Here is a 24,716-nt window from a genome sequence, read left to right on the forward strand (position 1 = left end):
TATTTTTTTTAAAACCTAATTTGGACAGGAAGTGGAATAACATTCCACAGCTCAGTGACAATTAACTTTCTGTGTTGGCAATAAATTTAAAGGGTCCCAGTTTTCAAATGAGACCCTCTTGAGATTTATATGTGTCATTTTATTTTCCTGAAATTGTAAAGAACGAAAGAGAGAGCAAGGCAGACAGACTTGTGTGTTATTGCATGTGTGTGTTTTTATGACAAAGACCCCGGCTCCGTGTCTGGAAGCAATCATCCCGTCCAGCCTGCACTCCGCAGCCCCCTCCCTATGATGTAATTGGAGTTTTTTTTGCGGGATGGTTTAAGATTTTCGGTGGGATTCAGGGGGTTTTTCCAAAGTAATGTTTCATTCATTCTTCTCTGATCTTGCTGCTTTAGCCTCTATGTTTTATTCACTTGTTTTATATCCACATACTATCAGTTTTTAAAAATAAATCTATTAGATCAAAGAATGATCAGAGCATTAGCTCCATGATAAAGTATGTGTAATGTCTCTGACTGTAAGGGGTTTTTTACTCTTTGCCTGCACAGTTAAGAGGGGGAGTGAGGTTGGCTGTGTTTCAAACACAGCGATGGGGCCTCCTCCCGCCTCCACATACTGCTGAAACAACAGTCTAAGAGTCAAGTATTTACCTACTCTTGCCTTTTCTACCACTAAAAACACACATGGTGGGACTTCTTTGTGTGAAAACTGGGAAGACTTTAGTTGTTTGTTTTTTTGTGATCAAACTGGCCAGACAGCAAGAAAACTGTTGCCATTTTAAATAAAATGTGTAGTGCAGACAGCACAGTCTATAAAGGTTTAAAGAAGGAGATTAGACTTTAGACTTAGACCCAGTGTCTCCATGTTGGAATATAACATAATGATAACATGATACTGGAGCCTATTGATCATTGTGAGTGAGGTCAGAGGTCAAAATCAGCTAGAGACACAAGGATTATACTAATTCCTTTAAAGTACTCAATTAAAACTAATTAGAGTAATAATGCTGCCTTCGCTCACCCCTTTTGTCCGTTTTGCTCCTTTGCTTCTCTACAGAAGAAAAATTCTCTATCTAACCAGAGAGGGGCAGCAACAGAGCCTGAGGATGAAAAGTAAACACACACTCTCCCCCCCACCCCACCACCCCACCTCTCTCTCTCTCTCTCTCTCTCTTGGGGAGGAGAGTCTGAGCAGAGAGCTGACGGAGAGGAGGGGAGAGGGTCTCCTGTCTGATCCTTTGTCATGGGAAGACTTTACTCTGCTGTTTCATACCCTCAGAGAGGAGGGAGAGGACTTCAGCTTCAGCAACAACAGACACACCAAAAAACCCAGTGCAACTATGTGAATGGGACAGAAAACAAAGGTTAGTTTTTCTTTTCAGTCAGCTCATCAATGTGGATGATACGACCAATGATGGTCTGGGAAAATCACATGTCTATTTTACATGACTATGTTAGACTTCCCATTTTTTTAAAGTTGTTTATCACATCCTACTGCATGTCCAGCTGTTGCCAAATGTAGAGCTGTTAACATATGCATGTAATTACAAAAATGCAGGAAAAATGACTTGACTCAGGCAGATGTGAATGTGTCTATGTTGCATAAGAAATGTCCAAAAAGTCAGAGTAATGACTTTTGAGCTTTTATCTGGCTTAAGAGGTTAAATGGTGTTTGTTAACACACAACGATTGTCTCCACTGACATAACATTGCTGGAAAATGACACAACCATCTAAAAGAAAAGTGGATGACAGCCAGCGGCGGTTATCAGGAAGTTTTCAAACTGTTGACTGCATCCCAATGTGTGTGTTTGTGTGAATACAGTATGTGTGTGAATGCATATGAGTTTTTAATACCTGATGTTGAATCAGAAAATTGTAATAGCAGTGCATTGAGTTTAGAGCTGAAATGATTAGTCGGTAAACTGATCAGTTGATCGATAGAATGCAATGTGAAAGCGTTTATGAAAAACATCTTATCAGACGCCATTCCTCAAACTGTTTACATATCTTTGTGTTTATGCTCTTCACTACCCTGCTTGCCTGTAGGCTGATGCAGTAAAAACTCTTGCTCCTGACAAGAGGCTGGGTTTTTTTCCCCATTTTTTCAGGAGGTCCGGAGAATGAACTCATGCTGATTGATTGTGTGACTGTGTAAAAGGATACCCTACTTCCTGTAGGCCTTCTCTCCAGACAGCAGGACCAGAAAACCTTGGATCGGCCATCTCTGTCTTTCTCTGCGGTGTGTGTGTGTGTGTGTGTGTGTGTGCTGTCTGTGGATTCATGAAACTGTACCGTCTGACTTTCAAAATCCCTCCATTGTATCACTGGAACCAAGAATATCCTTGCTCAGTTTGATCTTTCTGAGTTATGACCTGGGTTGTGGAGGCCTGAAGATGTATTTCTTAATTTAATTTGATGTATTTATTTCTTTTATTTTCATTCAGAACAATTTTATTTTTGTGCTCTTGGTCACTCAATTTGGGGTTTGATTAGTAGTAATAGTCATCAACAATTAGGCTATAATGTCATTCTAAAGTCACCATGGCCCATAATATATAAATAGTATTTTATTCATAATGATGTGAAATTGTGAAAAGGAAGCCATAATCTCAAATATTTGGTATTTTTACTCAATAAATGTGAAAAATGTTTAGCGGAATTGTTTCAAATTGTATTAGATTTTCAGTCAATGGACTAATGATTTCAGCATGGGCTGCAGGAACCCTAAGGTCCTCAAGCAGTCCACATTAATGCAGCCTGAACCTCTACCTTTGGCTGCTGTCTCAGTGAGTCTGGAGCCTTGAGGGAATACTTTTGAGGACTGGTCATGGGTTTGGGGCTAAAAGATCAATTAAGGCGCAGAGTGGGTTGCAGAGTGCTGATTTTCAGACTCGGTTTTTATTGGTAACACTGAGCCAGGCATAAAAAGTTTCCTCCAGATCTGTTTTCCTACTTAGTCTTGAGGAAAGTTCTTTCTTTTTTTTTCTTTCCGTTTAAATATGCACATCTGAAATATCTGCTTGAATTGAGGTATTGTTGTAGAGTTTTTAGAGAATAAGTTGGGGGGGACCACAAGGCTTGGATTCAACTTCCTGTGATGTTCTTTAAATCGTTTGTTTCTATATTGAAAGATGCTACTGTATGAGGCTACAAGAATACTAGAGCAGGGTGTAGGGAAGGAAAGTTGAACAGATTTTTATATATTAGGATGAATCTGTTTCATATCAGTATTTTTTTTTACTGTCTTTTTCCTGTTTGTGGGTTTCATATTGATTTCTTCTTCTCAGGGAACACAGCACATAGGGCCCAGCTGAATCCTACATCCTCAGACTGAATCAGAGAAAGGAGGTCAGTGTAATGAACAGCATGCTTCCTCAAAGGAGTGCTGTCGCCACTCTGGGCTACAACTCTGGTAAGACAACATTCAAGATATGTTTTTGTGAGTGATGTTGAGATGAATCCTTGATACTGATCACTTTAATTGGGTCAAATCTCAGTAATCTGCAGTTTATTTTAGTCGTCTGTATTAGTTAAGTGCTCCAGTTATCTGGATAACTTTTCCTAACCCCAAACCTGGAACAGCTCCTTTTGCATCAGTCTGTGTTCAAGACATTAAGGGCTTCTGGGTTTTAGTCAAACATATCTCTTGCTGGCTTATATTTTCAACCATGATCAGCTGAAAAAACACAAAATGCTGATTTTAGCTCAAACTGAAGAGCATGCCAGAGCTATTTATTTACAGACAGAGGAAGATGCCAGCTTTATTCCCTTATGATCTTCGACAAAAAGTTTAAATCATTGTCACAAATTTAAAAGATCTTAATAATCCAAGTTTTGAGGAAACTTTTACGTACATTACATCCATTTTGAAGGCCCAGAGTTAATGTATAACACAGGAGGAAGGCATTCTTTAATATCACATAATCTCTGTAATTATATGTTTATCCAGTGTCCAGCTACTCATGACTCAGGGCACCGTCCTCACACTGCTGGCTGAGATATCTGGGCCGTAGTGGAAGGTGTCCTTAGGATTTCTCTTGCAGTCGAGACTATGATGCATTCTGGCTTGTCTTGGTCCACCAGCATTCTTCCATTTTTAGAAGAAGCTTAACCACTGATTGAGCCAATGTTTATATTGGGCACAGAACTGTATGAGTGTACATTCTTCACTGCCCCCCCTCCCCTCCCCTCCCCTCCCCTCACTCAGCACAAGTGTGATAGCACGACTCTTAGCTGAGCTGGTGCTTACTAAAGAGGTCACATTAAACCTGACTCTCTTACTTATAGTCCAAAAAGAGGCAGGATTTAATGCTCTGACAACTTTCTCTTTCTTTCAGACTGTGTGAAGATTGAGCACAGCAGTGGCTCAGTGGGTGGGACGTTGCTGAGGGGCTCCCGCTCCAAGGCAGAGCTACAGGAACTGATGGAGACGCTGCAGCGCAGGAAGAGTGCTCTGGAGGCCAGCTTGAGGGCAGCTGAGTGCAGCCGCAAGTACCTCAGCGTGCCTTCTCCTGTTGGATCCCAGTCCACCAGGCCACTGTCAGTCCTCAGCAATACCGAAAGGCCTCCATCTGCCTCCAGAACGTTCTCCTACATGACCAGCAGCAGCGTGCCTCCATCACCACGTCAAGGTGAACGCCAGCTGAGCACAAACGGCTTGCTTCGCCATTCCCACTCTCGCCACCAGTCACAAGACAGTCTGCTCCTTTCTAATGCAGCAGATGGAAGCTCTCTGCTCTCCTCCTACGGGCAGCCCCTACCTCGTTCTCCCAGGGTCAAAAGTGGAGCAGCTAGTGTGCCATCCAGCCCTCGCATGGGCCGCAGGCTCTACTCTCAGGGCAAAGCTGGAGGAGACTCCCGGCAAAGGAAATACTCCACTGGCTCCCTCAACAGCCTGGGCATGCACAGCCGCTCTCTGCCACGGCTTCACAACGCAACAGACCCCCCTGCTCTGTCGCTACCATCCCGTCACTCAGTGGGTTCCCACAGAGGAGTGGGTTCAGCAGGGCCGCGGCGCAGTCTGTCCTCCCTAGAGCAGCCCCCAGATGTGACAGTACCAGCCAGCATGCCCAGCACTCCCAGGAGGGCCAGCCTGGCCTCTCTGAGCTCTCTGGGGATAGAAATGGATGGGACTGGCTTAGATCTGGGCTTTGGAGAGAGGAGGTTATCATTTGGGAAGGGTGGACTGGGTCCGGGACAGAGGGTGGGCAGCATCAGCTCTTTAAATGGCAAAGAGGAGCTGAGAGACTATCACCAACACCAGAGAGATGAACGACTCAGGGAGCAGAAAGTGCAGAGATTGGTGAGTTTCTCTTTGAACCTGATTCGTCCACTTTTATACTACTTGGTTAAAAAACATGAAAATAACTCAAACACGGTAAAATAATGTATGGATCATCTGTCTACAGGAGTGCCAGCGTCTAGAGACCATCTTAAACATGTGCACTGAGCTGGGCCATGTGGAGAGAGAGCCAGCGGGCTCAGCTGTGTCTGACCTGCAGAAGATCAATAAGGAGCTGGAGAAGCTGCAGGTGTCAGACGATGAGTCGGTGTTCTCTGACTCCCCCGGCAGCACTGCTCCAGAAAGCTGCTTCGGGGGCAAAGTCAGAGACTTCCAGCTGGCTGAGGAGCAGCAGGTCGGCCAGCGCCAGCAGAGCAGCTACAGGGAGGCCAGGTCCCACTCACCTGCTATTAGCCTCAACAGCAGTGCTCCCTCACCCTCCTCCCACCACAGACCCAAAGTAAGTTTGGCTTACAATAATGGAGTATTGAGTAATTCAAAATAAATGTTTAAAATTCAATTATGGGAAGGATTTTGTTATAAATGGGTCATTGTGTCAAGTGGGCTCAATATTATTTATACAACTGAAAATCCTAAATCACACAATCACAATCACACATAAAAACGACAGAAAGGATGTTTTTTTTAGGTGGTCTGCATGTTTTATCCTCTGGTATTATGTAAGTTGATTTCATTACCGTAGTTAGAATTTCAACCCTAACTAAATATAGATGACCAAAAACACTTACGGGATGTTACATGAAAAATAAAATACCCAGCAGTATATAAAGTAGTTAAAACCATCTCCACATTTACCAGCTGAAACAATGAAATGATGAACACATAATGTTTCGGTAATTAAAATTAAATTATATAATATTATTCTGAAATGTAACTGAGTATTTCTACTCTGTGTTATTACTGCTTGCCGAGAGTAAACCAAAATAGAGATTTAGTTACATTAACACAATGCACACTGGCTGATCACTGCAAGCGGCATATTTTACATTAGTGGTATTATATGAATTACTGTTAATATGAAACATATCTAAAGTATCTCTCTTAAAAAGCACCGTTTTAATATTGCTGGTAGTAGGGAATAGCACAGGTGTAAAAAATGAAATGTATATCTCTGCTGTTGAACCACATCTTCTTCTCCTGTCTGCTTTCCTCCCATCCTTTATTCTTTCAGCTATAAAGTGAGCAAGAGAGGACCAAGCTGTAGTCAAGACTAATGGGACACACCCCTCATGTGGAATGCAGTTTATCAGACTCCTGATAGCTTGTTGATCTTTGTTTGTTTGTTTTTTACTATAATATCAGCGTAAATGCTTTCCATTTCCCTTTCCACATTTCCACAGAACAACTGAATTATGTGGGAAATGCAAATAAAATGATGTTGAAGATATCTGCTAGGCTTTAGAAACAACCAGCAGGGCTGAAGGGCATAAAAAATGTGATCATCATACACACTATGACAAATCTTGCCTTTTATTTGGTTCAAACTGGATTTGGATGAAAAGTGCAAACATGTGTGTCCTGAAGCTCTTGTGCAGAATGAGTCATATGCTGACATCCATCGCAGTTGCTTATAGTTTGTGTGTGTTTGATGGTAGGTAGATTCCTCAACATCATTGAGCTTTTAGTCAGAAGTGCTGTATGTGCGTGCAGTTGGCAGTTTGTACATTTCCTGTTTATGCGAGTTGTTCAGACTCATAAACAGGGAAATCACAGTTACACAAGCTCTCCTCACAGCTTTGATGTTACTGATTTGACCTCATCTTTTCTCTCATCAACTTTATGATGAGAGACAACTGAATGGGTCAAAATGGGAAGACATGCTAAAAAATGAATGATCAAGTTCAATTTGCAAATATAAATTCATCAAATACTGTGATTTTAGCTCCAAGGCAGGCTACCCCCTTCACCGTCTTCGTCCTAGTGTCACTGATTTACTGTCTCTGTAAAAGTGTCGCTTTTTTCCCAGTTTTCCAGTAACAACCTAGTGGTGTGTCTGGTTTTAATGAAGAAGCCCTAGTTTTGTTTCAGCACTCAGCCATTCAAACTGTTCAAGGAGGGGGGGTAGGGTGGGCAGGAAATGACTTTATCCCACGGAGAATTAGTGTGCGTGTGTGTGTGTGTGTATGCACGCATGCACAACTGTGGGTGTGTGTGAGTGGAAGAATTCTAGTGTATATGCATGGCAAAGGCATGTGTTTTTCCAGATGTTTAGAACTTCATACGAAGGCTAAATGGATGGAAAGACATTGTGAAAATAAAAAAGTAGTTAACACATGGACACAGGTAATCAAGCAATGTTTTTTATGTGAAACAGGCACTTTTAAAACACACCTAGAGTTTAGAAAAATTAGATTTCCAAGTTGGGACCATCATGTCTGCAATGTGTCACTTGTGACATTTTTTACGGACTTCAAATACACTCTTCCATCTCTTGCATTCCTCAGAGCAGTCTGTACAGGAAGAAAGAGCGTTCACTGCCCGCCTGGGAAACTATAAATCCTAGAGCTGCTGGCCACATGAGGCTTTGGCCACAAAAACAATCCTCCTGACTCCAAAATGGAAGAATACCTACCTACCTGTTAATGCAGGATCTCTTAAATGCACCCACACAGGAGTATGCGTGAATGTTTGTAGGATGTTGGTAGATGTTTAAAGATGTGGGAGTACTTTGGCATGACTGGCAGTGGAACGCACTGATAGAGATTTCCATTACACCAACTGGAAAAGAATCCTGTTGTCAGTGATCCAGCTTTGGAAGAGTTAAAACAGCAGCTGTCGTCTAATTCAGAAAAACTGATTCTACTGGTTGGCAAATTAGTTTAAGAACATACTGTATGTGTTATAAAACCTCTGAAACTTTGAATATGCAATCACCAAGAGAAGTTACTACCAATAAACTTTATAATGGGGATTTTTGTGCAGCATTTGTGCATTTCTTAATTTATTACGGTATGCATGAGTGTTTAATTGTATGTGTGTATTCACAAGATTTCTCTCCTATGGAGCCAAACATTTATATGCATTCCTGATGTCACTACAGGCTTTGGAGGGTGTGCAGCTGAAACAGGAAGTAACGCATATAGAGGAAGAGAGAATTCAAGTCCTGAACAACATAGAAGAGCTGGAACAGAAGATCAAAGACCTGGACAACCAGATGGAGGAGTCTGTCAGAGAGGTAGACAGCACAATGCAGTATATAAACACAACTGACACCTGAGCAGCTGATAGTGTTTGTTCTTATCTAGTGTCAAAGTGCAGTAGTTTATCCTCCCAGCAAAGCTGATAAAATGAGCTGCTTAACGTTCAGTGGTGTTACAGATCGAGGCAGCCATCACAAATCGTGCATTATAGTTGTGCATTACTTTTTATTTTTCAGCTGTAGTGCCACTGTGCTCTTTTGTCTCCTCTGTCTCATTATCTACTTAATTCAGTTTGTTTTTAGTTGACAGTACGTTTCTAAAGATGTTTTTTTTTTTACTTTGCTTCTGTTTCCAGATGGAGGTGGAGTGTGCTCTGCTGGACGGGGAACAGGAGTCGGAGATGGCTCAGCTGCAGAGGGACAAGGAACTTCTGGACCAACTTAAGGAAAAGATTCACAGTAGTGAGAAGAAGAGCCACACTGAGAAGTCACAGGTAAATCACAGGGACCAGTTTAGTTCAACCACAGCTTTCTCTAAAAGGGGTTCATTTATATTTCCTTTAAAACCAAACAAAGAAATTATGTTTACAAGAAGAAATTCTTTCACTAGACCAAGAGGCCCTGAAAGGCCTTTTAAAAGATTCTCACCTAAAGCTATTTAAATGAGCTGAAAGACTTCTCCAAACAAAGTAATACAACAATGTTGAGTCTCTGTTAGCTCTATCTATTCTTCAGAATTAGTTCATGTTAGCAGTGAGTGCCAAGACTCACAGGAAACCAAAGACCTCAGTTCTCATGTTTCACCTGTGCAAACTATTTTTTCTTTTCTCCCCAATTTGTATCTTTTTGCGAATCTTGACCTTGTTCTCTGTAATCCTGGTTCCCTTCTTTTACTTCTTGTCATTCACAACTTCTGTTTCGGACATGGTACACCTTAGGCCCACATTTGGGAAGGGGGACCAAATAGTTACCATGTGCAAAAAACATTGTTAGTGCATCTGGTTCTAATTTGGTGGAAAACTAAAATGACCTGAAACCTGACATCACATGGAAAGGCATAAAATTATTACTGCTAAAGTAGAGCCAATTCTGCAACAGTGTCTTTGTGTGTGTAATTGTACCTTACATTTAGGGGTATTGTGTGTGTGTGTGTGTCCTGTTTCTCAGGAGGCTGACGAGCAGACAAAAAGTTTAGAGGATTTGGAGTTTCAGAAGCTGGAGAGAGAAATTAATCAGGGCGAGGAAAAGGAGAATCAGAGTCAAGAGCTGCTGCGGGAGATCGCAGAGTGTCAGCGTCTTACTGTTACACGCAAGGTACAGCAAGTGAGGTTTTGTGAGTGTGCATGTAGCATATAGTGCATGTTTAACACCGCAGGTAGTGCTGCCACCGCATAACTTTTAATTGTTTAGCCAGAAATATGTACAGTATAGTTACTACTGTATGTATTTTTGGAGCATAATAACATAACACACCTTTTGACCTGATCTGAACAAGATGTGTTCTTTTTAATGATTTATATAAAGTAGATCTTTGGTATTAGTCTGGAGTTTTCAGTGCATGTTCATACCAACGGACGTCCCAGAAGCTCAGGCTCATTCTCTCACTTTCAGGTTTCAGTAACAGTCCCACAGAAATATTACTATTCTCATTTAAGAGGTAGACTTCTTGTCAGTACTTACTTCTATGTTACTTTTTTTTTTGTTTTTTGGGGGCTTTTTCAGTTACTACATTGTGGTTTGTCATTAATCTTACTACAGGTTGTGCATGAAAATAAAGCTGCAAAATTGTGAGATTTGCAGCTCAGAGCATGATCTAATTAGAAGAAACAACAATACCAGCAATGGTAAGCATTAAATACTACTTGCATAGTAATGGAAAGATAGAAATAGAAAGATGGAGAGATTAATTGATTTTTTCATTCGAGGGCAAAGTCACAGAGAGAGAGACAGAAACAGGGTGAGGATATTAGATTAATGTGTAAAGAAGATTTAGTTGTAGGCAAACCAAATTACATTTTCCCATCTCAAAATGAGAATTAGCTCCTGTTCACTCTGCTACTGCTTCATAATGAAACACCTCTGCTAACGTGACAGCATTACTTTGCTTCATATTAAAATTGCAGGATATTGTCTAGTGAGTTTGTGCTGTTTTCTTGTCATAGGAAAGACTCATGACGCTCAAAAAACAGTCCACGCAGATTACCTTACAGGCTCAGCAAGAAAGAGAGAATTTCCAGAGAGAGAAAAACAACTTGCTCATCATGCTCCAGAAGGTAAGAACAATCTTACTACATACTGATATTGTAAATAATTGTATTGTATTGTATTTACTTGAACATCCTATCAATGTCTGCAGGAGAGAGAGAAACTGGCATCTTTAGAAGGAAAGTATGCAGAGTTGTCTGAGGGGCAGACCTTCACTAACAACCCTGTAGCTGTCACAGAGGTGAGTGTCGGTTACAGTTACAATAATACTTAATATTTCCACCAGCAGAGTGCTCCTCTGGATTTTAACAAAGTATCTCACACAGTTAAAAACCAAAGTTTCAATGTCTCTGCTGTGAAGTCCTGTTATTTCTATCCTTTGTGATTCCTCTGATTTCTGTGATCACTGCAGCACTTGCACTCTCTGAAGGAAAGGAGAAGAAGTAGCAAAGAAAACTCTTCCCACCCGAGTGACAGCCTACCTCATAAGAGGAGCCAGCAGCTCCTCAACTCTTACGGCAGATCCTTGGGACGCACGCTTCCTCCAAAGGTCATTACTGTTTGTTTTTTGATCACAGCAGACATTAAAGGTTGGACACAGTGAGATCAAACTGGATGTTTCAAATCTGATAAAAAGAACTATTTATCTTATTTAAAACACACTATAATACTACAGTAGAGCCTTAACAGCAAGAATAACCCAGATTCTGAAAGCTAGATCTTGAGATATTTTAATAAAATTGGTTTGGAAGAACAGTTTCAAAATAATATTCTGATTCTGGACTGCAGAAAAGGGGATTTCATTGCCCTGATTACATGTATCCAGAACTTTTTGTCCCCAGTGAATGATCCACCCAAACAGGAACACCCATCCAGTCCATGAAGTACTTTGCAAATGAGCTAAATCTTGTAGCTGTGTGAAGATTGTAGAGCCCAGTCCTGAACAGCATGTGTGCTTCTGCTTCCTCCTCAAGGCCCACCTGCCTCTGTCCCAAAGCTCCAGCTGTGGCAGCGTCATCCCACAAGGCTTCAGCTTCTCTCCCCGGGACCTGAACACCCGCCGACTTCCCAAGAGTGAGTAACAGATTGTGTGCATCTTGTGTGTCTTTTCTGTGCGTGACTGGCTTTAAACCTCAGGCGTTACACATGTGCATGTGTTAGGACAGGAAATGCTGTTGTGATGCACAGAGGAAACCACATTGAGTCCAAATCTGATATCAAAGACTAAATGTTAGTCTTAAAGGACCAGTGTGTGGAATTTAGTGGCATCTAGTGGTGAAGTTTCAGATTGCAACTACCTGAACACCGCTTGCGCCTGTATTTGACGAACTGGGAATAAGAATGGGCTGTGAAGTGTGTAGGAGACCTAGAAACCTAGTATCTAGAGCCAGTGTTTGGTTTGTCCGTCCTGGACTACTGTAGAAACATGGCGGTTTAACATGGCAAAAATGTCTAATTCTAAGGTAACAGAAACACAGCGACTCCTATATTCATGTCATTATACTAACTAACTAACTAACTAACTAACTACTAAATATGCCTATGACTATTAAATTCAATTTCTGCCAATAGATCCTCCTAAATGTTATACACTGGACCTTTAACAGGAGTACTCTACATTATACTAGATAGGAATTTGTGATTTTGAGGCAAAAGTTGTTTGGGCAGCTTGCTAAAAACTAATACCACATACAAAGTAATGGCACTACATGTAATCCTTTGGAATGTAAACAATGTATAATTCAGTAGATATGTGTAAGGAGGTTTTGAGAAACCAGTTTGAAGATTAAATCTTGCCAGAATGTATCACTCAAGAAAAGCATGGTGTTAAATACTGCAGCATTTGAATGGAACAATGTTTATAACAGCCATATCGTTTTTTATATGTATTCATAAAGTATTTTGTCAAGTCAGGTCAAATTTTATATATATAGCCCAAAATCACAAATCACAATTTGCCTCATGGGGATTTACAATTTGTACAACATTCAATCCCTGATTTGGGTAAAACTCCCCCCAAAAACTGTTTAACAAGGAAAAAATATTAGGAGCTTACAGAGGAGCCACAGAGGAAGGATCCTTCTCCCAGAATGGACAGACATGTAATAGAGCTAGCTGATAGCTAGCTAATAGCTGAGTTTACAAACAAGGGAACAAACAAAGAAAATCACATTTTATGCAAACGGTGATGATTGATTGTTTTGAAGATTGAGAATGCAACTGCAAAATTTAAGCTCAATAGTACAATGCTCACTTCTGTTTTAACTTGGCCTGGTTGCTGTAAACAGTTTTCATAAAATTATGATCACAAGATGTCCCACTTGGCCAACTAGTTAATGAAGTGCAACTCTGTTGCTGTTATCTGCCTGATCTAATGTTTGACCAACTTTATCATTAGATCATGCATGCTGAGAGAATTTCCACTTTGTTACCGTGATATTCTCTTCTGTCAGCAAGCAACAGCCATGCACACATGAATGAAGACAGACAGAGAAGAAGTGATTTCTGCAGCAGGATGGTCTCTGACCCCAATGTGTACTTGGACTCCTTCACCTACCCGGACAACAGTCAGGCCTCAGATACCGTCAGCGTGGACAGCTCTGACAGCCTGGAGACCAGCTTCTCTGCCTGCTCCCCAGACAACATCTCCAGGTTAGAGATGTACAGATGAAAGGTTACTTTGAAAAGAGAATATGTGTGAATATGTTGTATTTTTAGAAAAGAAGTTGGAGCCAAAAGGCTTTATAATATGTTGAGGAGAGATATTTTGAACATCAAGCAGAAAGAGGAAGTGCTTTTGAAGAGGCTGTGATGTTCTGTGTTAGATCAGAGACAGTAATATCCACATGATATCTAGCTGTTCTTACACGCTCATACACATTAGCAAATTCAGTCACAGCCTTTGTAATGGTGTTCATGGCGATGGCAGCGCTGGCAGTTTGTCATGTTTATAGAGGGTGGTTTGTTATCAGGGAGGTCCCACCGCATGGTGTCATTATAGTCACCCTCTTTTGCAAATTTAAACAAAAAACTGAAAACTAAATTCACCTATATCAATCAATCAATCCATCAATCAATCAATCAACTACTGAAACTTTATTTGTATAGCGTACATTTTAGCGCAGTTAAAAGTGCTTTACAGACGATTGACAAGACTACAATCAGACAGAATGGAGTAAACATTAAATAAGGTAGATTTAAAAATAAAATGTATTGATAAAAATGACAATAAAATACAACGATAGTATTTAATACAAGTTATACTAAAAACAAATAAAATAATTTAAGAAAACAGGCAGAAATAACTATACTTACTATGATAACAATAAAAAAGTATATTGAAAATAATTTAATGAAATTTACAAAAGAAAATACAATAAGATAAATTAGTAAAAATAATAATAAAAAAATAACTTATCTCCAATCATTTTAGGTAGGTATATATACAAATGAGTTGAGATCGTTTGCATGGCCCAATTGTTTTTCATCACCTAGATTGTTTTTTTTTGTTTTAGCTTACACTATATGAGTGTCTTCCTCCTTTATCAGAGAAATCTGGTTCTTCTTGTGTTTGACAACTTGTGTTTTCCATTTTTCATCAGTGCCAGTACGTCCAATATGGCAAAGATTGAGGAGATGGAGCGGTTACTCCGAGAGGCCCAGGTTGAGAAGCAGAGGCTCCTGGAGCATCGGGTAACATGTCAAACCTAACCCATACTCACCGTACATGTGGATGTGTGTGTTTGATGATGAATGCAATTTACTCTATGTGGCATGTGCAGGAGCGCGAGATGGAGATGCGCAGGCAGGCTCTGGAGGAGGAGCGAAGAAGACGGGAGGAACTGGAAAAACGACTGCAGGAGGAGACGAGCAGGAGACAGAGACTTGTGGAGAGAGAAGTGAAACTCAGGGAGAAACAAAGATCACAGGTATTTAGAATAACAAGAGGTTCAAATCTGATGGGGTTTTTTTGCTTCATGTAAATACTTCTTGAACAAAGTAGTGCCCAATATTCACATCTGTCATGTAATTTCAATGCTTTTTCCATAGTCCCGGCTGTTGACTCGCTACCTCCCTGTAAGGAAAGACGACTTTGATCTTCACGGCCATATTGAGGCAGCTGGACACAACCCAGATGCCTGCTTCCATCTGGCCATCACTGATAAAACCTGTCGAGGCTTTCTGGTCAAAATGGGCGGAAAGATCAAGACCTGGAAGAAACGCTGGTTTGTCTTCGACCAGAATCGCAGGACGCTCACCTACTATGCAGGTTAGTAACTCTTCCTCTCAATTCTCTGTTGAAAATGTGAGACGAAGTTACTGCAACCATATCAGAATAGTTTGGATGCTGAGAACGAGCTTTGATCAAAGTGTTAGTGGTCCATAAACTGTTCTGTTTATATTATCTGCTGCAGACAAACATGAGACCAAGATGAAAGGAGTCATTTACTTTCAAGCCATAGAGGAGGTGTACTATGACCATTTAAAGAATGCACACAAAGTAAGTCAGTTCATGTGCACGTGTCTGTGATTTTTAGCATGTGGCAACATCTACACATCATTTTCTCTGAATATTGTTGACATCTGTTTTTTCTCTGCTTTTCTCCCTTCATTTCTCCCTCCCACACATATGCACAACCTCTCCCCTCTCCCTTCTACTCTCCATTATTTCAATTTTGTTTCTCAAAATTACATTCCCTTCCACACCCGAGAGCCCCAACCCCTCGCTGACCTTCAGTGTGAAGACCCACGATCGGGTGTACTACATGGTGGCTCCGTCGCCTGAGGCCATGCGTATCTGGATGGATGTTATGGTTACGGGCGCTGAAGGACACATGCATTTCATGGTGTAACTGATCCCAACAGATCAGGGTACACGCCACTAGATTTCTTTGGTAAACATTGTGACACATGAGACAGTCCCTCTGCACTCTGCTTGTGTCAGCAGCAAACAACAGCGTTGTGTAGAACTGAGATTGGATGTTCATCAGGTCAACAAAAAATGAAATTCTGTTTACACTTGTAGTATTTGTAGCCTACTACTCATGCTTAAAAGCACACTTTATTATGCAATTATGTGTAACAGATCAAATTAATTGATATACCAGTTTAATAATTAAGCTATTTAGGTTTTTTTTTATTTTGTTTATGTACCGTGATTGGCTGAAGCATCACTAAATGTTACTTTTCACTTTTTCCAACTTTCTCCCTCCTTTTATAAAATCTCTGCTTGTCTCATATTCTCCCTGTTATGTTTGGCTTTTGTTCAGACAAAACTTCAGGGATCAGGGAAGCTTCTAAATGATCAGAAACCCAACATCTGCTACATTTCTAAACCGTGGTACACACTGATTGTGCTTCACTATAACAGATCTGTCTAACAGCTTTCTATAAACTGCAGCATTTTGTAATGTACGTATCCAATATTTAAGTTGTAGGTCCACCTCTGTTTCTTTGCCTTCTTCTTTGTCTTCCCTCCTCTTTACTTGTGGTTGGACTCCACCTTTTCAGTGTTTTTATTCTACAGTATATCTTAGTCAAACTCAAATGTATTTTCCTTTGTATGTCTGAATGCCTGAATCAGAGGGTCACAACTTCTTGCTGATCTTTTCACAGATCATCTGCTCCGTATCTGTGGTTGCAAGAATGCACATTTTTATTTTAACTCAGATTTATTATTTCTATATTGACACTAATAATCAAATTTAATTAGTGTAAGTATTATTTTACATAGTTAACTCGAGCATTTTGATTGCTGCTGCCAGACCATCAGCCTAACCTGGTTTTATTTAAAGCAAGGCTGAATGTCCACCATCAGTATTTCTTCAAATCAGATACATATCTCTCTCCTTGCATCAGCTTTCATTCCTGTGAGTTCTAATTTGGGGTTTACTTCATTCATGAAAGAGAGATGATTAGAGGCACTTTTTACATTTTATTGTTGTGTATTTTTAGCAAATATGCTACTCATAAAAGTAGTAACATTTGCCCAAATCACATTGGTAGTGTGTTTCATGGCACTGTGCAGCTATCTCCCTCTATCTATAGTAGTAGCTGGAGGCCTGATATGATAAGGCCATGTTGTGCAGTAGTGATGCTATATGTACTGCGTCACCCACATTTTCCTTGGCATTTCGTTTTGTTTTTTCACCAGCAGAGGTCCTCAGTGCAGAGTTATTGCACTGTAATGACGTAATTCTCTGGCTGGCTGGCCCATACTCACTTAACTAAATGAGCAGTTCCTGAAGCATCACTTGGACATTGGAGCGTCAATGATCCATATTTTCCAATGCTATATATATATATATCTATAAATATGTGCATTAATAAGCATAAGCTTAAGATTAGCTTTTTTTTGGAGGCAAAACATAAATCATTATTATGATCTTGAACACAGTGATTTTTATCATTTTATAAAATCAATATATTTGATATGTATATTCTTTGACTATTTGCAGTCTGACTGTATTTGATAATGAATGATCACTTTAATACCAAGTGACCAGCTGTTGGTTTACAGACTGCAGATCAGCCTGCAGGGCTGACAGTGTTGCAGATGAGCTGTTGCCTTTGCTGGATGCTTCTCAGTGAACAGAGATATCTGTCATGTTAACATCTCATCCACAGCCTGTCATCTGTATGAGACACAAGCCTTGAAACCAAACAAATGGCTGCTTTTATATATATTTCAAAAAAATTTAGTATTTTATATTTTATGTACGACTGATGGTAATTTTAGTCAAAACTATGCTACATGTTTTTATAATTGACATTTGTCATGTTTCAGTATGAATAAGAATAAATAATTTGGATGGTGACGCTTATTTGTGAAATGTTATAGTAACTTTGTCTGTTGAACATTATGTTTCACAGGCTGTAAAAACCTGCTCATGTTAAATACTGTGGGATAAATGGACTCTTGTGTTTTGCTTTGTATGTTGAAGCACTGAAAAGAAGCTTTATGAATCCCAACATGTCAAGATGATGTGTTTTCCCGTGGATATTGAGTACCATAGCATTGTTTTGACACTGTTATGTAATGTATCACCTTGGGAGTCTATGGCCTTATTATATATGGCTGCATAATGCCCCTGTAGTGCAGTGTAACTAGACTCAAACCTCTTAAAGGAGTCTTCCTTTTGTATATCCTATAATAGCCTTTATGAGAGTCTATGCTACCATTACTATGGCATTTTGTGCCAATTCACCAGTTCCCAGTATATTTGACACATGTCTGAAATGTCTCAGAAACTCAAAAACAAGATTTTCTGGGAATGTAACACTATCTACAGTACTGCTTAGTGTGGTGCAGCCACAACTCACCACATTTTTTAGCTTTTTGACAGTATATTTAATAAATCACATTGTGTAGGTGTGTAGGATGGGTGTCTTCTGCTGGGTTTCACTTCATCAACAGACATACAATTCAGCATTGTTTATTTGTTTTTCTGCTTGACTGGCTTAGCTCAGGTCAATGCAAAAAGTACAGTGAAGCATTGTTATGATACACTACACTGTTATAACGCAATAATTCCATTTAAAATGGTGTCAGAAGTAATAACTGATCTAATTAGCATGTATACTGTGCGTGTGCTCATTAAGGCACTTGTGTTTTTAAACTCCTCCTTCTGCCTTTCATTGGTTGACCTAGTGGGGTTGGCATGGAAACACAGAATGAAGCATGCTAAATTAGGTTCTAAAGAGGCACATCGTCTCTCCAGAGGCAGAAGCAGACACAAACATACAGATCATAGAAAGCCAGGGTGGCCTCAGTGCATTATGGGTGCTGTTAATTTGTATAACATATTTAGGGGAAGGGGCTAGTCTTAAAGGTACACAAACAACCTATAAACAAAGGTACTCAGACAGCTTATGCAATAGCTCAAAAGTTTATTCCTGCATGTTCCCTGGTTGTACTTCACTTAAGGCTGTTGTCATTATTACTTACAGTATAAGCATGAAAGCCACACTGCTGGGAAATCATGTGAATGAATGCTGACAAAAGGCAGCATTCAGTGAATATGCCTGTTTCAGTTTCCTCTCTGAAACTGTGGGAATCATATTCACACCAGCGGTTTCCTCTAATGGAGAGCATAATGTAATTTTTCACACTGTGGCACAATATGAGTCCTCATAAGCAGTCTGATCTCTGCTCTAACATCCGTGGTTATAAATCTACATGCTGTTTAAGCCATTTTTTAAACATTTTAATCCTAAATTGCAGGTGTTAGCAAGAAGCAAACCTGTGTTATGTCTAAGCCTCAGGGGGAAACTGTTCTTTTTCTCGGGGAGATACTTTTACCCTCTGTAGTCTGCATCGGCACCTGATGTGGTGAAATCCTCGTGTTTTTCTCAGGCAAATGATGGTTCTCTCTTCTCAGCTTGCAGCCTCTGGCTTGCGTAAAGTAAACAGAGGTCTTTTTGTGTCACATCCACGATGCTTTTTTTGTAAAAAAAAATTCACCCTTTGTCCTTTACTCCTTATTCCTAACACCAGACTCCTCTAAACATTGCCCCATGACTCAGATCAACTTCCCATCCTTAACCTGAGCTTTTAGTCACACCACTAATAGTTGTTAGAGTTGCTTTTCAGTGTTTTTTTTCTTGCATTTACTGCCTTTGTGTAGCATTGTAAGTAGTTTTTATAGTTCACTCAACCTTTTGTGTTCAAATAATGATCTGCATTTTGTTCTTTTCCGCAATGATATCAAACTGATACTAAACGTCCAAATCAAGTGATCCACTCAGTCTGGGGGTTGTTATTCAGCAGATGCATTAGTGCATTTCACACTAAGAATAGCAATGACACACATTTCCAAACCCTTTTCCTGATAATAAGGTATGCATGTTAAGCATTTTCCCTTGCAGCTGATTGGCCAGGCTCTGCTGACATTCATGTGCTCGCTATTCAGGTCAGTGAGCTTTGAGTGTGGATAATGTTGGAATCGTGTTCCTATGAGGACACTCTGAGCACCGGCTGTAGTAAGATGGTGAGCCACTGTGAGGATTTGTCAGTAAAAATATAAAATGTTTGACATTTCTCTTTACTATGATCTGTAGCTTTAGCTAGATGACAGAGTTATGTAATTTTCCTTCTACATAAGATTAACTCAAAAGATGATGTATTCCTAATACAGAGCCAGTAAATCCCTTTATACTGTATGTGCTTACATTTCTTATCTGGAAAAGTAGATAAACATTTATAATAATAATAATACATAATACGATAATACATTTGACAACTTAAACAGATCTCATCTTGCTAATTACTTATATTGTTTTATTGATTAAATAGGAAACATAACAACATAGATGAGACTATACATGGATATTGTTCTCATCTGGTGGGGTAAGGATAAAGATATGCCAGTGTACGAGCTGGAGATCTCATCTCAGCATCCTCTGTCTCGTTCAAATGTCCACAGTGCCATTCATAATGGCTGCTGCCCACTGTCCATTTCATTGGAAGGAGTTATTTCCATTCCTCCCTTAAAACCAGTCTCTCCCATAGTTCACAGTGAGATCAGATCATGTTACATATGAGCAGGCGGACACACAGGCGCTGTACAGTTCAACATCTTGTGCAAAAATGAATGGCACGTTTTCTGCTACATACATCCAGAAATAGGTGTGGAATGTAAATTTGGTTGTTTTGCATTAATTTATAGAGCTCCTGCAGTTCTTCTCCTGACATAAATAAAAACGTAAAGGGACTGGTTATTATCAAAGAGACTTGCTGGAAAGAAAGACAAAAAAGATTTGACAATTTCTACAAAAAGTGGGAGTAACAAAAGTTAAAAGTACTGTAGAAAAGACTGAACAAATTCTGAGAGTCTGTAGGAAAAGCACCCTTAAAAAGGCACTCGCCCATATAGTGTGTGTGACTGTGTTCCCAGAAGACCTTTAATCTTGCTTATCCTTAGTTACCGATGCTGCTGTGTGTTCAGGTGTGACCCTGAACCTTTCCTGAGTGCATGTCCAGTTGGCTCAGCACCAAAGAGCCAGGCTTTTTGCTTTGGCTCCCCGTGGAGATGTTTTGTGCTTGAGTGTTGTCAGCCTCCTTGACTCTGTTACTGTTACTTATGATGTAGTGAAGCCAAGAGATGACAGAGAGACACGCCAAGACAGTTACAGTATAGAAATATGAATTAAAAAAGAGTGGCCATGTAGTTATATTGGAAAAAAAATGCAGTCAAAGCCATAATCTGTATTGTTGATTGATCAGTCTATTGTTTCATTTTCTTATCTGTGTGCTGCCACCCATAGCTGCAGGTTTATTACCAACCCTGCGGACAGGAACCTTGGACACGGGTATCTTGGTGCGAGGGGGTTCTTTTGCTTGAGGGATTTGAGAGGCAGTGTGAGACTGTGCGCCATGCTTCACAGGGATCTTAGAGTCACGCGGTAAACTGGTGAGAACTTTCGGCTGGGGAGGCTGCTGACTCTCCTCCTGGGTGTGTTTTGAGATGGGCACAATTGCTCCAACATCACTGATTTTATCTTTGCTCCCTGCATCATGTGAGTTGAAATGGGGCCTCTCTTCTTCTAGCACAGGGGTAGGTGGGTCCCTGCTTGCTTCATCATCAACATGTTGACTCTCCCGGACAGGTAGCTTACCTACTCTCCCCCCTCCAACTACAGGTATTTTGCTAAGTCCTGATGCCTTTATTTGTGTTGTCCTCTTTTCTCTTGAGGGGCCCTGGAGGCTTGTTCGTGACTCGTTGTGTAGTTCATCTGTTTTGGACGGGACTGTCTGGGCCCCCTGGAAACCTGTGCTACTTGAACTTGCCAGTTGCCCATCCACTGATGCCTGTCCATTTCCTCTCATCCTAGCAGAGGCTGGGGCTTCACTTGGGCATAGTGCAGGGGTAGAAGAAAGAGAAGTGATAGGGTAATGGGCAGGGGCAGAGGTAAGTGCAAGAGGGGCTTTAGATTGAGAAAGTGGGATCGGAGCAGTAGTAGGAGGTTCTTTAGATACAGAAACTGGGATCTGAGCAGGAGCAGGAGGATCTTTAGATACGGAAACTGGGATCTGAGCAGGAGCAGGAGGATCTTTAGATACAGAAACTGGGATCTGAGCAGGAGCAGGAGGATCTTTAGATATAGAAACTGGGATCTGAGCAGGAGCAGGAGGATCTTTAGATACAGAAACTGGGATCTGAGCAGGAGCAGAAGGATCTTTAGATACAGAAACTGGGATCTGAGCTGGAACGGGAGGTTCTTTAGATACAGAAATTGGGGTACAAACAGGGGCAGGAGGATCTTTAGTTAGAGAAACTGGGATCTTAGCAGGGGCAGGAGGGGTTTTAGATTGAGAAACTTGAATTTGAGCAGGAGTGGGGGGATCTTCAGACACAGAAATTGGGATTTGAGCAGGGGCAGGAGGGGATTTAGATGCAGAAACTGGTATCTGAGCAGGGGCAGGGGGCTCTTTAGATACAGAAATTTTGATTTGCGCAGGAGCACAAGGGGCTTTAGCTTGAGACACTGGGATCTGACCCAGAGCAGGAGGTGTTGGGGATGCTGTAGAGACAACAGCATGAGTGGTAGAGGCTGAAGTTGGCGTGGGAGTAGGGGGCATCTTGTCTAAAGAGACTGGTGCAGGAGAGGGTTTAGTTGTGGGAGGAATCTTATCTGAAGAAGTTAAAGATGGAGTTGGGACAGATTGGGTTTTAGTTGTGGCAATTGGGGTAGAGGAAGAACCAAGATGTGGAACATTTACAAGGAAGGGAGGGGTCTTACTTAAGTCCAGTGGGCTAGAGGTGAGTACAGGCTTCGAAACTGCCACAGATGCCGAGTTTAAGGTTGTAGTTGATATGGGAAACGTTGTCATCTTGGAGAGGATAACCGGCGAAGAGGAGGGTTTGGTTGTAATGGTACAGGCCGGTGATACTGTCACTGGGGCTTTAGATTCTCCTGCAGCTGAACTTAGGGAAGGTTTGAAGGAAGTGAAAGTTTGCAGGTTCAAATTGCTAGCTGAATCTAATTTGGCAGGTGGAGGTTGGGTAGAAGCTACTGGGGCGGGAGGGCTATGGGTGACAGGTGAAGGTTTAGCTGGCACAGGAGATGCAGTAGCTACAAGGCTAGATTTATTTACTGGAGGAATCACTGGAGTAGGCGCTGCAGTCTCTGAAGCCAACTTGCTGACCGTAGAGGTAAGAGTTGGACTAACTGAGGGAGCCTTGACTACAGTGGCCGGGGTGTTTGGAGGGGCTATGGTAGTAGCAGAGGTGGAACTTGGTGTGGATTTAATTGTCGCTGAAAAGGAAGACGTTATTGGAGATGAAAGGCTTGTTGTTGTTACAGGGGTAGTTGAAGGTTTTCCTGCAATAGGTGTAGGAGAGGATTTAATTTTAACGCTGGTGAAAGTCTCAGCGGCTTTAGAAGAGTCTGAAATCAGTTTGACTGAGTTAGTAGTCAAAGTGGAAGTTTTGGTCAACGTTGTGATGATGGCACTCGGCTTGGCAATGGGAGAAGAGGATGGCGTTGTCTTTGTCAGAGGGGTAAAGGATTTGGTCGAGGCTGTTGCAGGGACGGCTACAGGAGAGGGTTTTGCTGTAACAGCCGTGCTGACAAAGGTAGAAGTCAATGGAAAGGAGGGGGTGGGTTTGGAGAAAAGAGATGTGGATGATGGCGAGACTTCAGTCACAGCAGCACTGATGGCACTGCTGGCTTTTCCCCACTCTGCCTCCACATCAGCCATGATGTCTCCACCCCCTGAGATTGAGTCAAAGGTCAGGAGAGAGGAGATGTCTGCCAGCAAGCAGCTCAGGCTACTATCACCTGGTACCATGGGTGGTTCAGAGGTGGGTAAAGGCGGCACATGCTCATTAGTTCTACTCACATTGCCTGCTGTCACCTGGGGTGTTATAGTCTCTGATGGGGTCGTGGCTGCACTGTCCTGTGTTGTTAAGCTCCTGATGGGCTCACAACTCTCAGTCTCTGGGCTGTCCAGAGAGCGAGGCTGGGATTTGGGGGTGAGAGTAAGGTCCTCTTTGATGATTTCCACACTGTTGGCACGGGACGACATGAGAAGTGGGCTCGGAGGAGCTTCCTCCTTCTCCTCTTTATCCTTTGATCGGAACATAACATTGCCAAAGAGACCCTTCAGCCCACGACGTTGCCGACCCACTGGCTGGGACACGGTGTGGACTCTGCGGTCCCCTACTCCTCTCCGGCCACCCCTCAGTAATGACAGGAAGCTGAGGGACTTGGCTGAGCTTGCCGAAGAAATAGAGGTGCGAGCATGGGCGGCAGCTAGAACGCCATCTTCGCCAAGCTGTTCCTCCTCTGCCTGTTCCCTCTCTCCTTGACTCACCTCATGTCCCTTTTCCTTGTCTGGCTCCAGCTCTGAATCTGCTGCAGTGGTCTCCGATAATCCATCTAGGGTTTTGCTCCTGTTAACAGGTGACTTGTTGTTTCCATCCCCTTTGCTTCGAATAGAAAAGATGTTACCTGGCTTGCGTTTGCCAAACAGCTTGAATCCTTTTCTGATTTTTCCACTCGACTGGGATTCACAAGGCGGGGGGTCCATGTTATCCGTTTGTACATCCATCTTCTCTCTGTTTCCCCCTTTCTCTGTATCCTCCTGTCACTTGCTGCAGTTATTATTCCCCAGCCAGTGGTGTGAGCATTTATATCCAGACGTTATCTTTATCTCTGTCCGTAGCCTTGCTTTACCTCTGGTGCTCCAGTGTGTTTCTTTATCGGCTGTCTGTATCCCTCCCTCTTTCTATCTTTCCCATCCAGCCCTTTCTCCTCTATTTCTCCCTTGGAAGCCCCTCCCCTTTGCCTCGTTTTTGTCTGGCTGCACTCCCTTGTTGTCATAGCAACTGAGGAGCTAAGCAGCTTTCGTCAGCAATGCAGAGCCAGGGGCTGTCATCAACCCACCCTGAACGCAGCTCTCTCTTCCTCTCTGTCTGATGACTCTGTTTACATAAACAGCAAAGACAAATACTCCATTAATAGGGCCAAATTTTGAATTCCGAATGATCTGGCTTTATATAAACATTTCATCCAGATTAATGCAATGTGCCTCTATATGCAGCCTAATAATCTTTTAATGG

At 41.5% G+C, this 24,716-nt stretch overlaps 2 protein-coding genes across 2 annotated transcripts; one reads left to right on the forward strand and one right to left on the reverse strand.

Annotated features, from left to right (window-relative positions):
* The first annotated feature begins 1,188 nt into the window (after positions 1-1,188).
* phldb2a (pleckstrin homology-like domain, family B, member 2a) lies at positions 1,189-17,468 on the forward strand. Its single transcript, XM_035666141.1, has 17 exons — positions 1,189-1,366; positions 3,292-3,416; positions 4,342-5,306; positions 5,413-5,745; positions 8,347-8,481; positions 8,802-8,939; positions 9,613-9,759; positions 10,608-10,718; positions 10,802-10,891; positions 11,063-11,200; positions 11,625-11,724; positions 13,104-13,302; positions 14,253-14,343; positions 14,433-14,579; positions 14,701-14,920; positions 15,066-15,151; positions 15,363-17,468. Exons 2-17 carry the CDS (start codon positions 3,362-3,364, stop codon positions 15,501-15,503), a joined length of 3,096 nt encoding a protein of 1,031 aa, XP_035522034.1. The 5' UTR covers positions 1,189-1,366; positions 3,292-3,361; the 3' UTR covers positions 15,504-17,468.
* A 2,465-nt stretch (positions 17,469-19,933) lies between these two features.
* Positions 19,934-24,361, reverse strand: si:ch211-244c8.4 (APC membrane recruitment protein 2). Its single transcript, XM_035666140.1, has one exon. It carries the CDS (start codon positions 24,203-24,205, stop codon positions 20,885-20,887), a length of 3,321 nt encoding a protein of 1,106 aa, XP_035522033.1. The 5' UTR covers positions 24,206-24,361; the 3' UTR covers positions 19,934-20,884.
* Positions 24,362-24,716: the final 355 nt, after the last annotated feature.

Source organism: Morone saxatilis, unplaced genomic scaffold (assembly GCF_004916995.1).
Source record: "Morone saxatilis isolate NCDOM2014 unplaced genomic scaffold, NCSU_SB_2.0 Contig20, whole genome shotgun sequence".
NCBI classification, from domain to species: Eukaryota; Metazoa; Chordata; class Actinopteri; family Moronidae; genus Morone; species Morone saxatilis.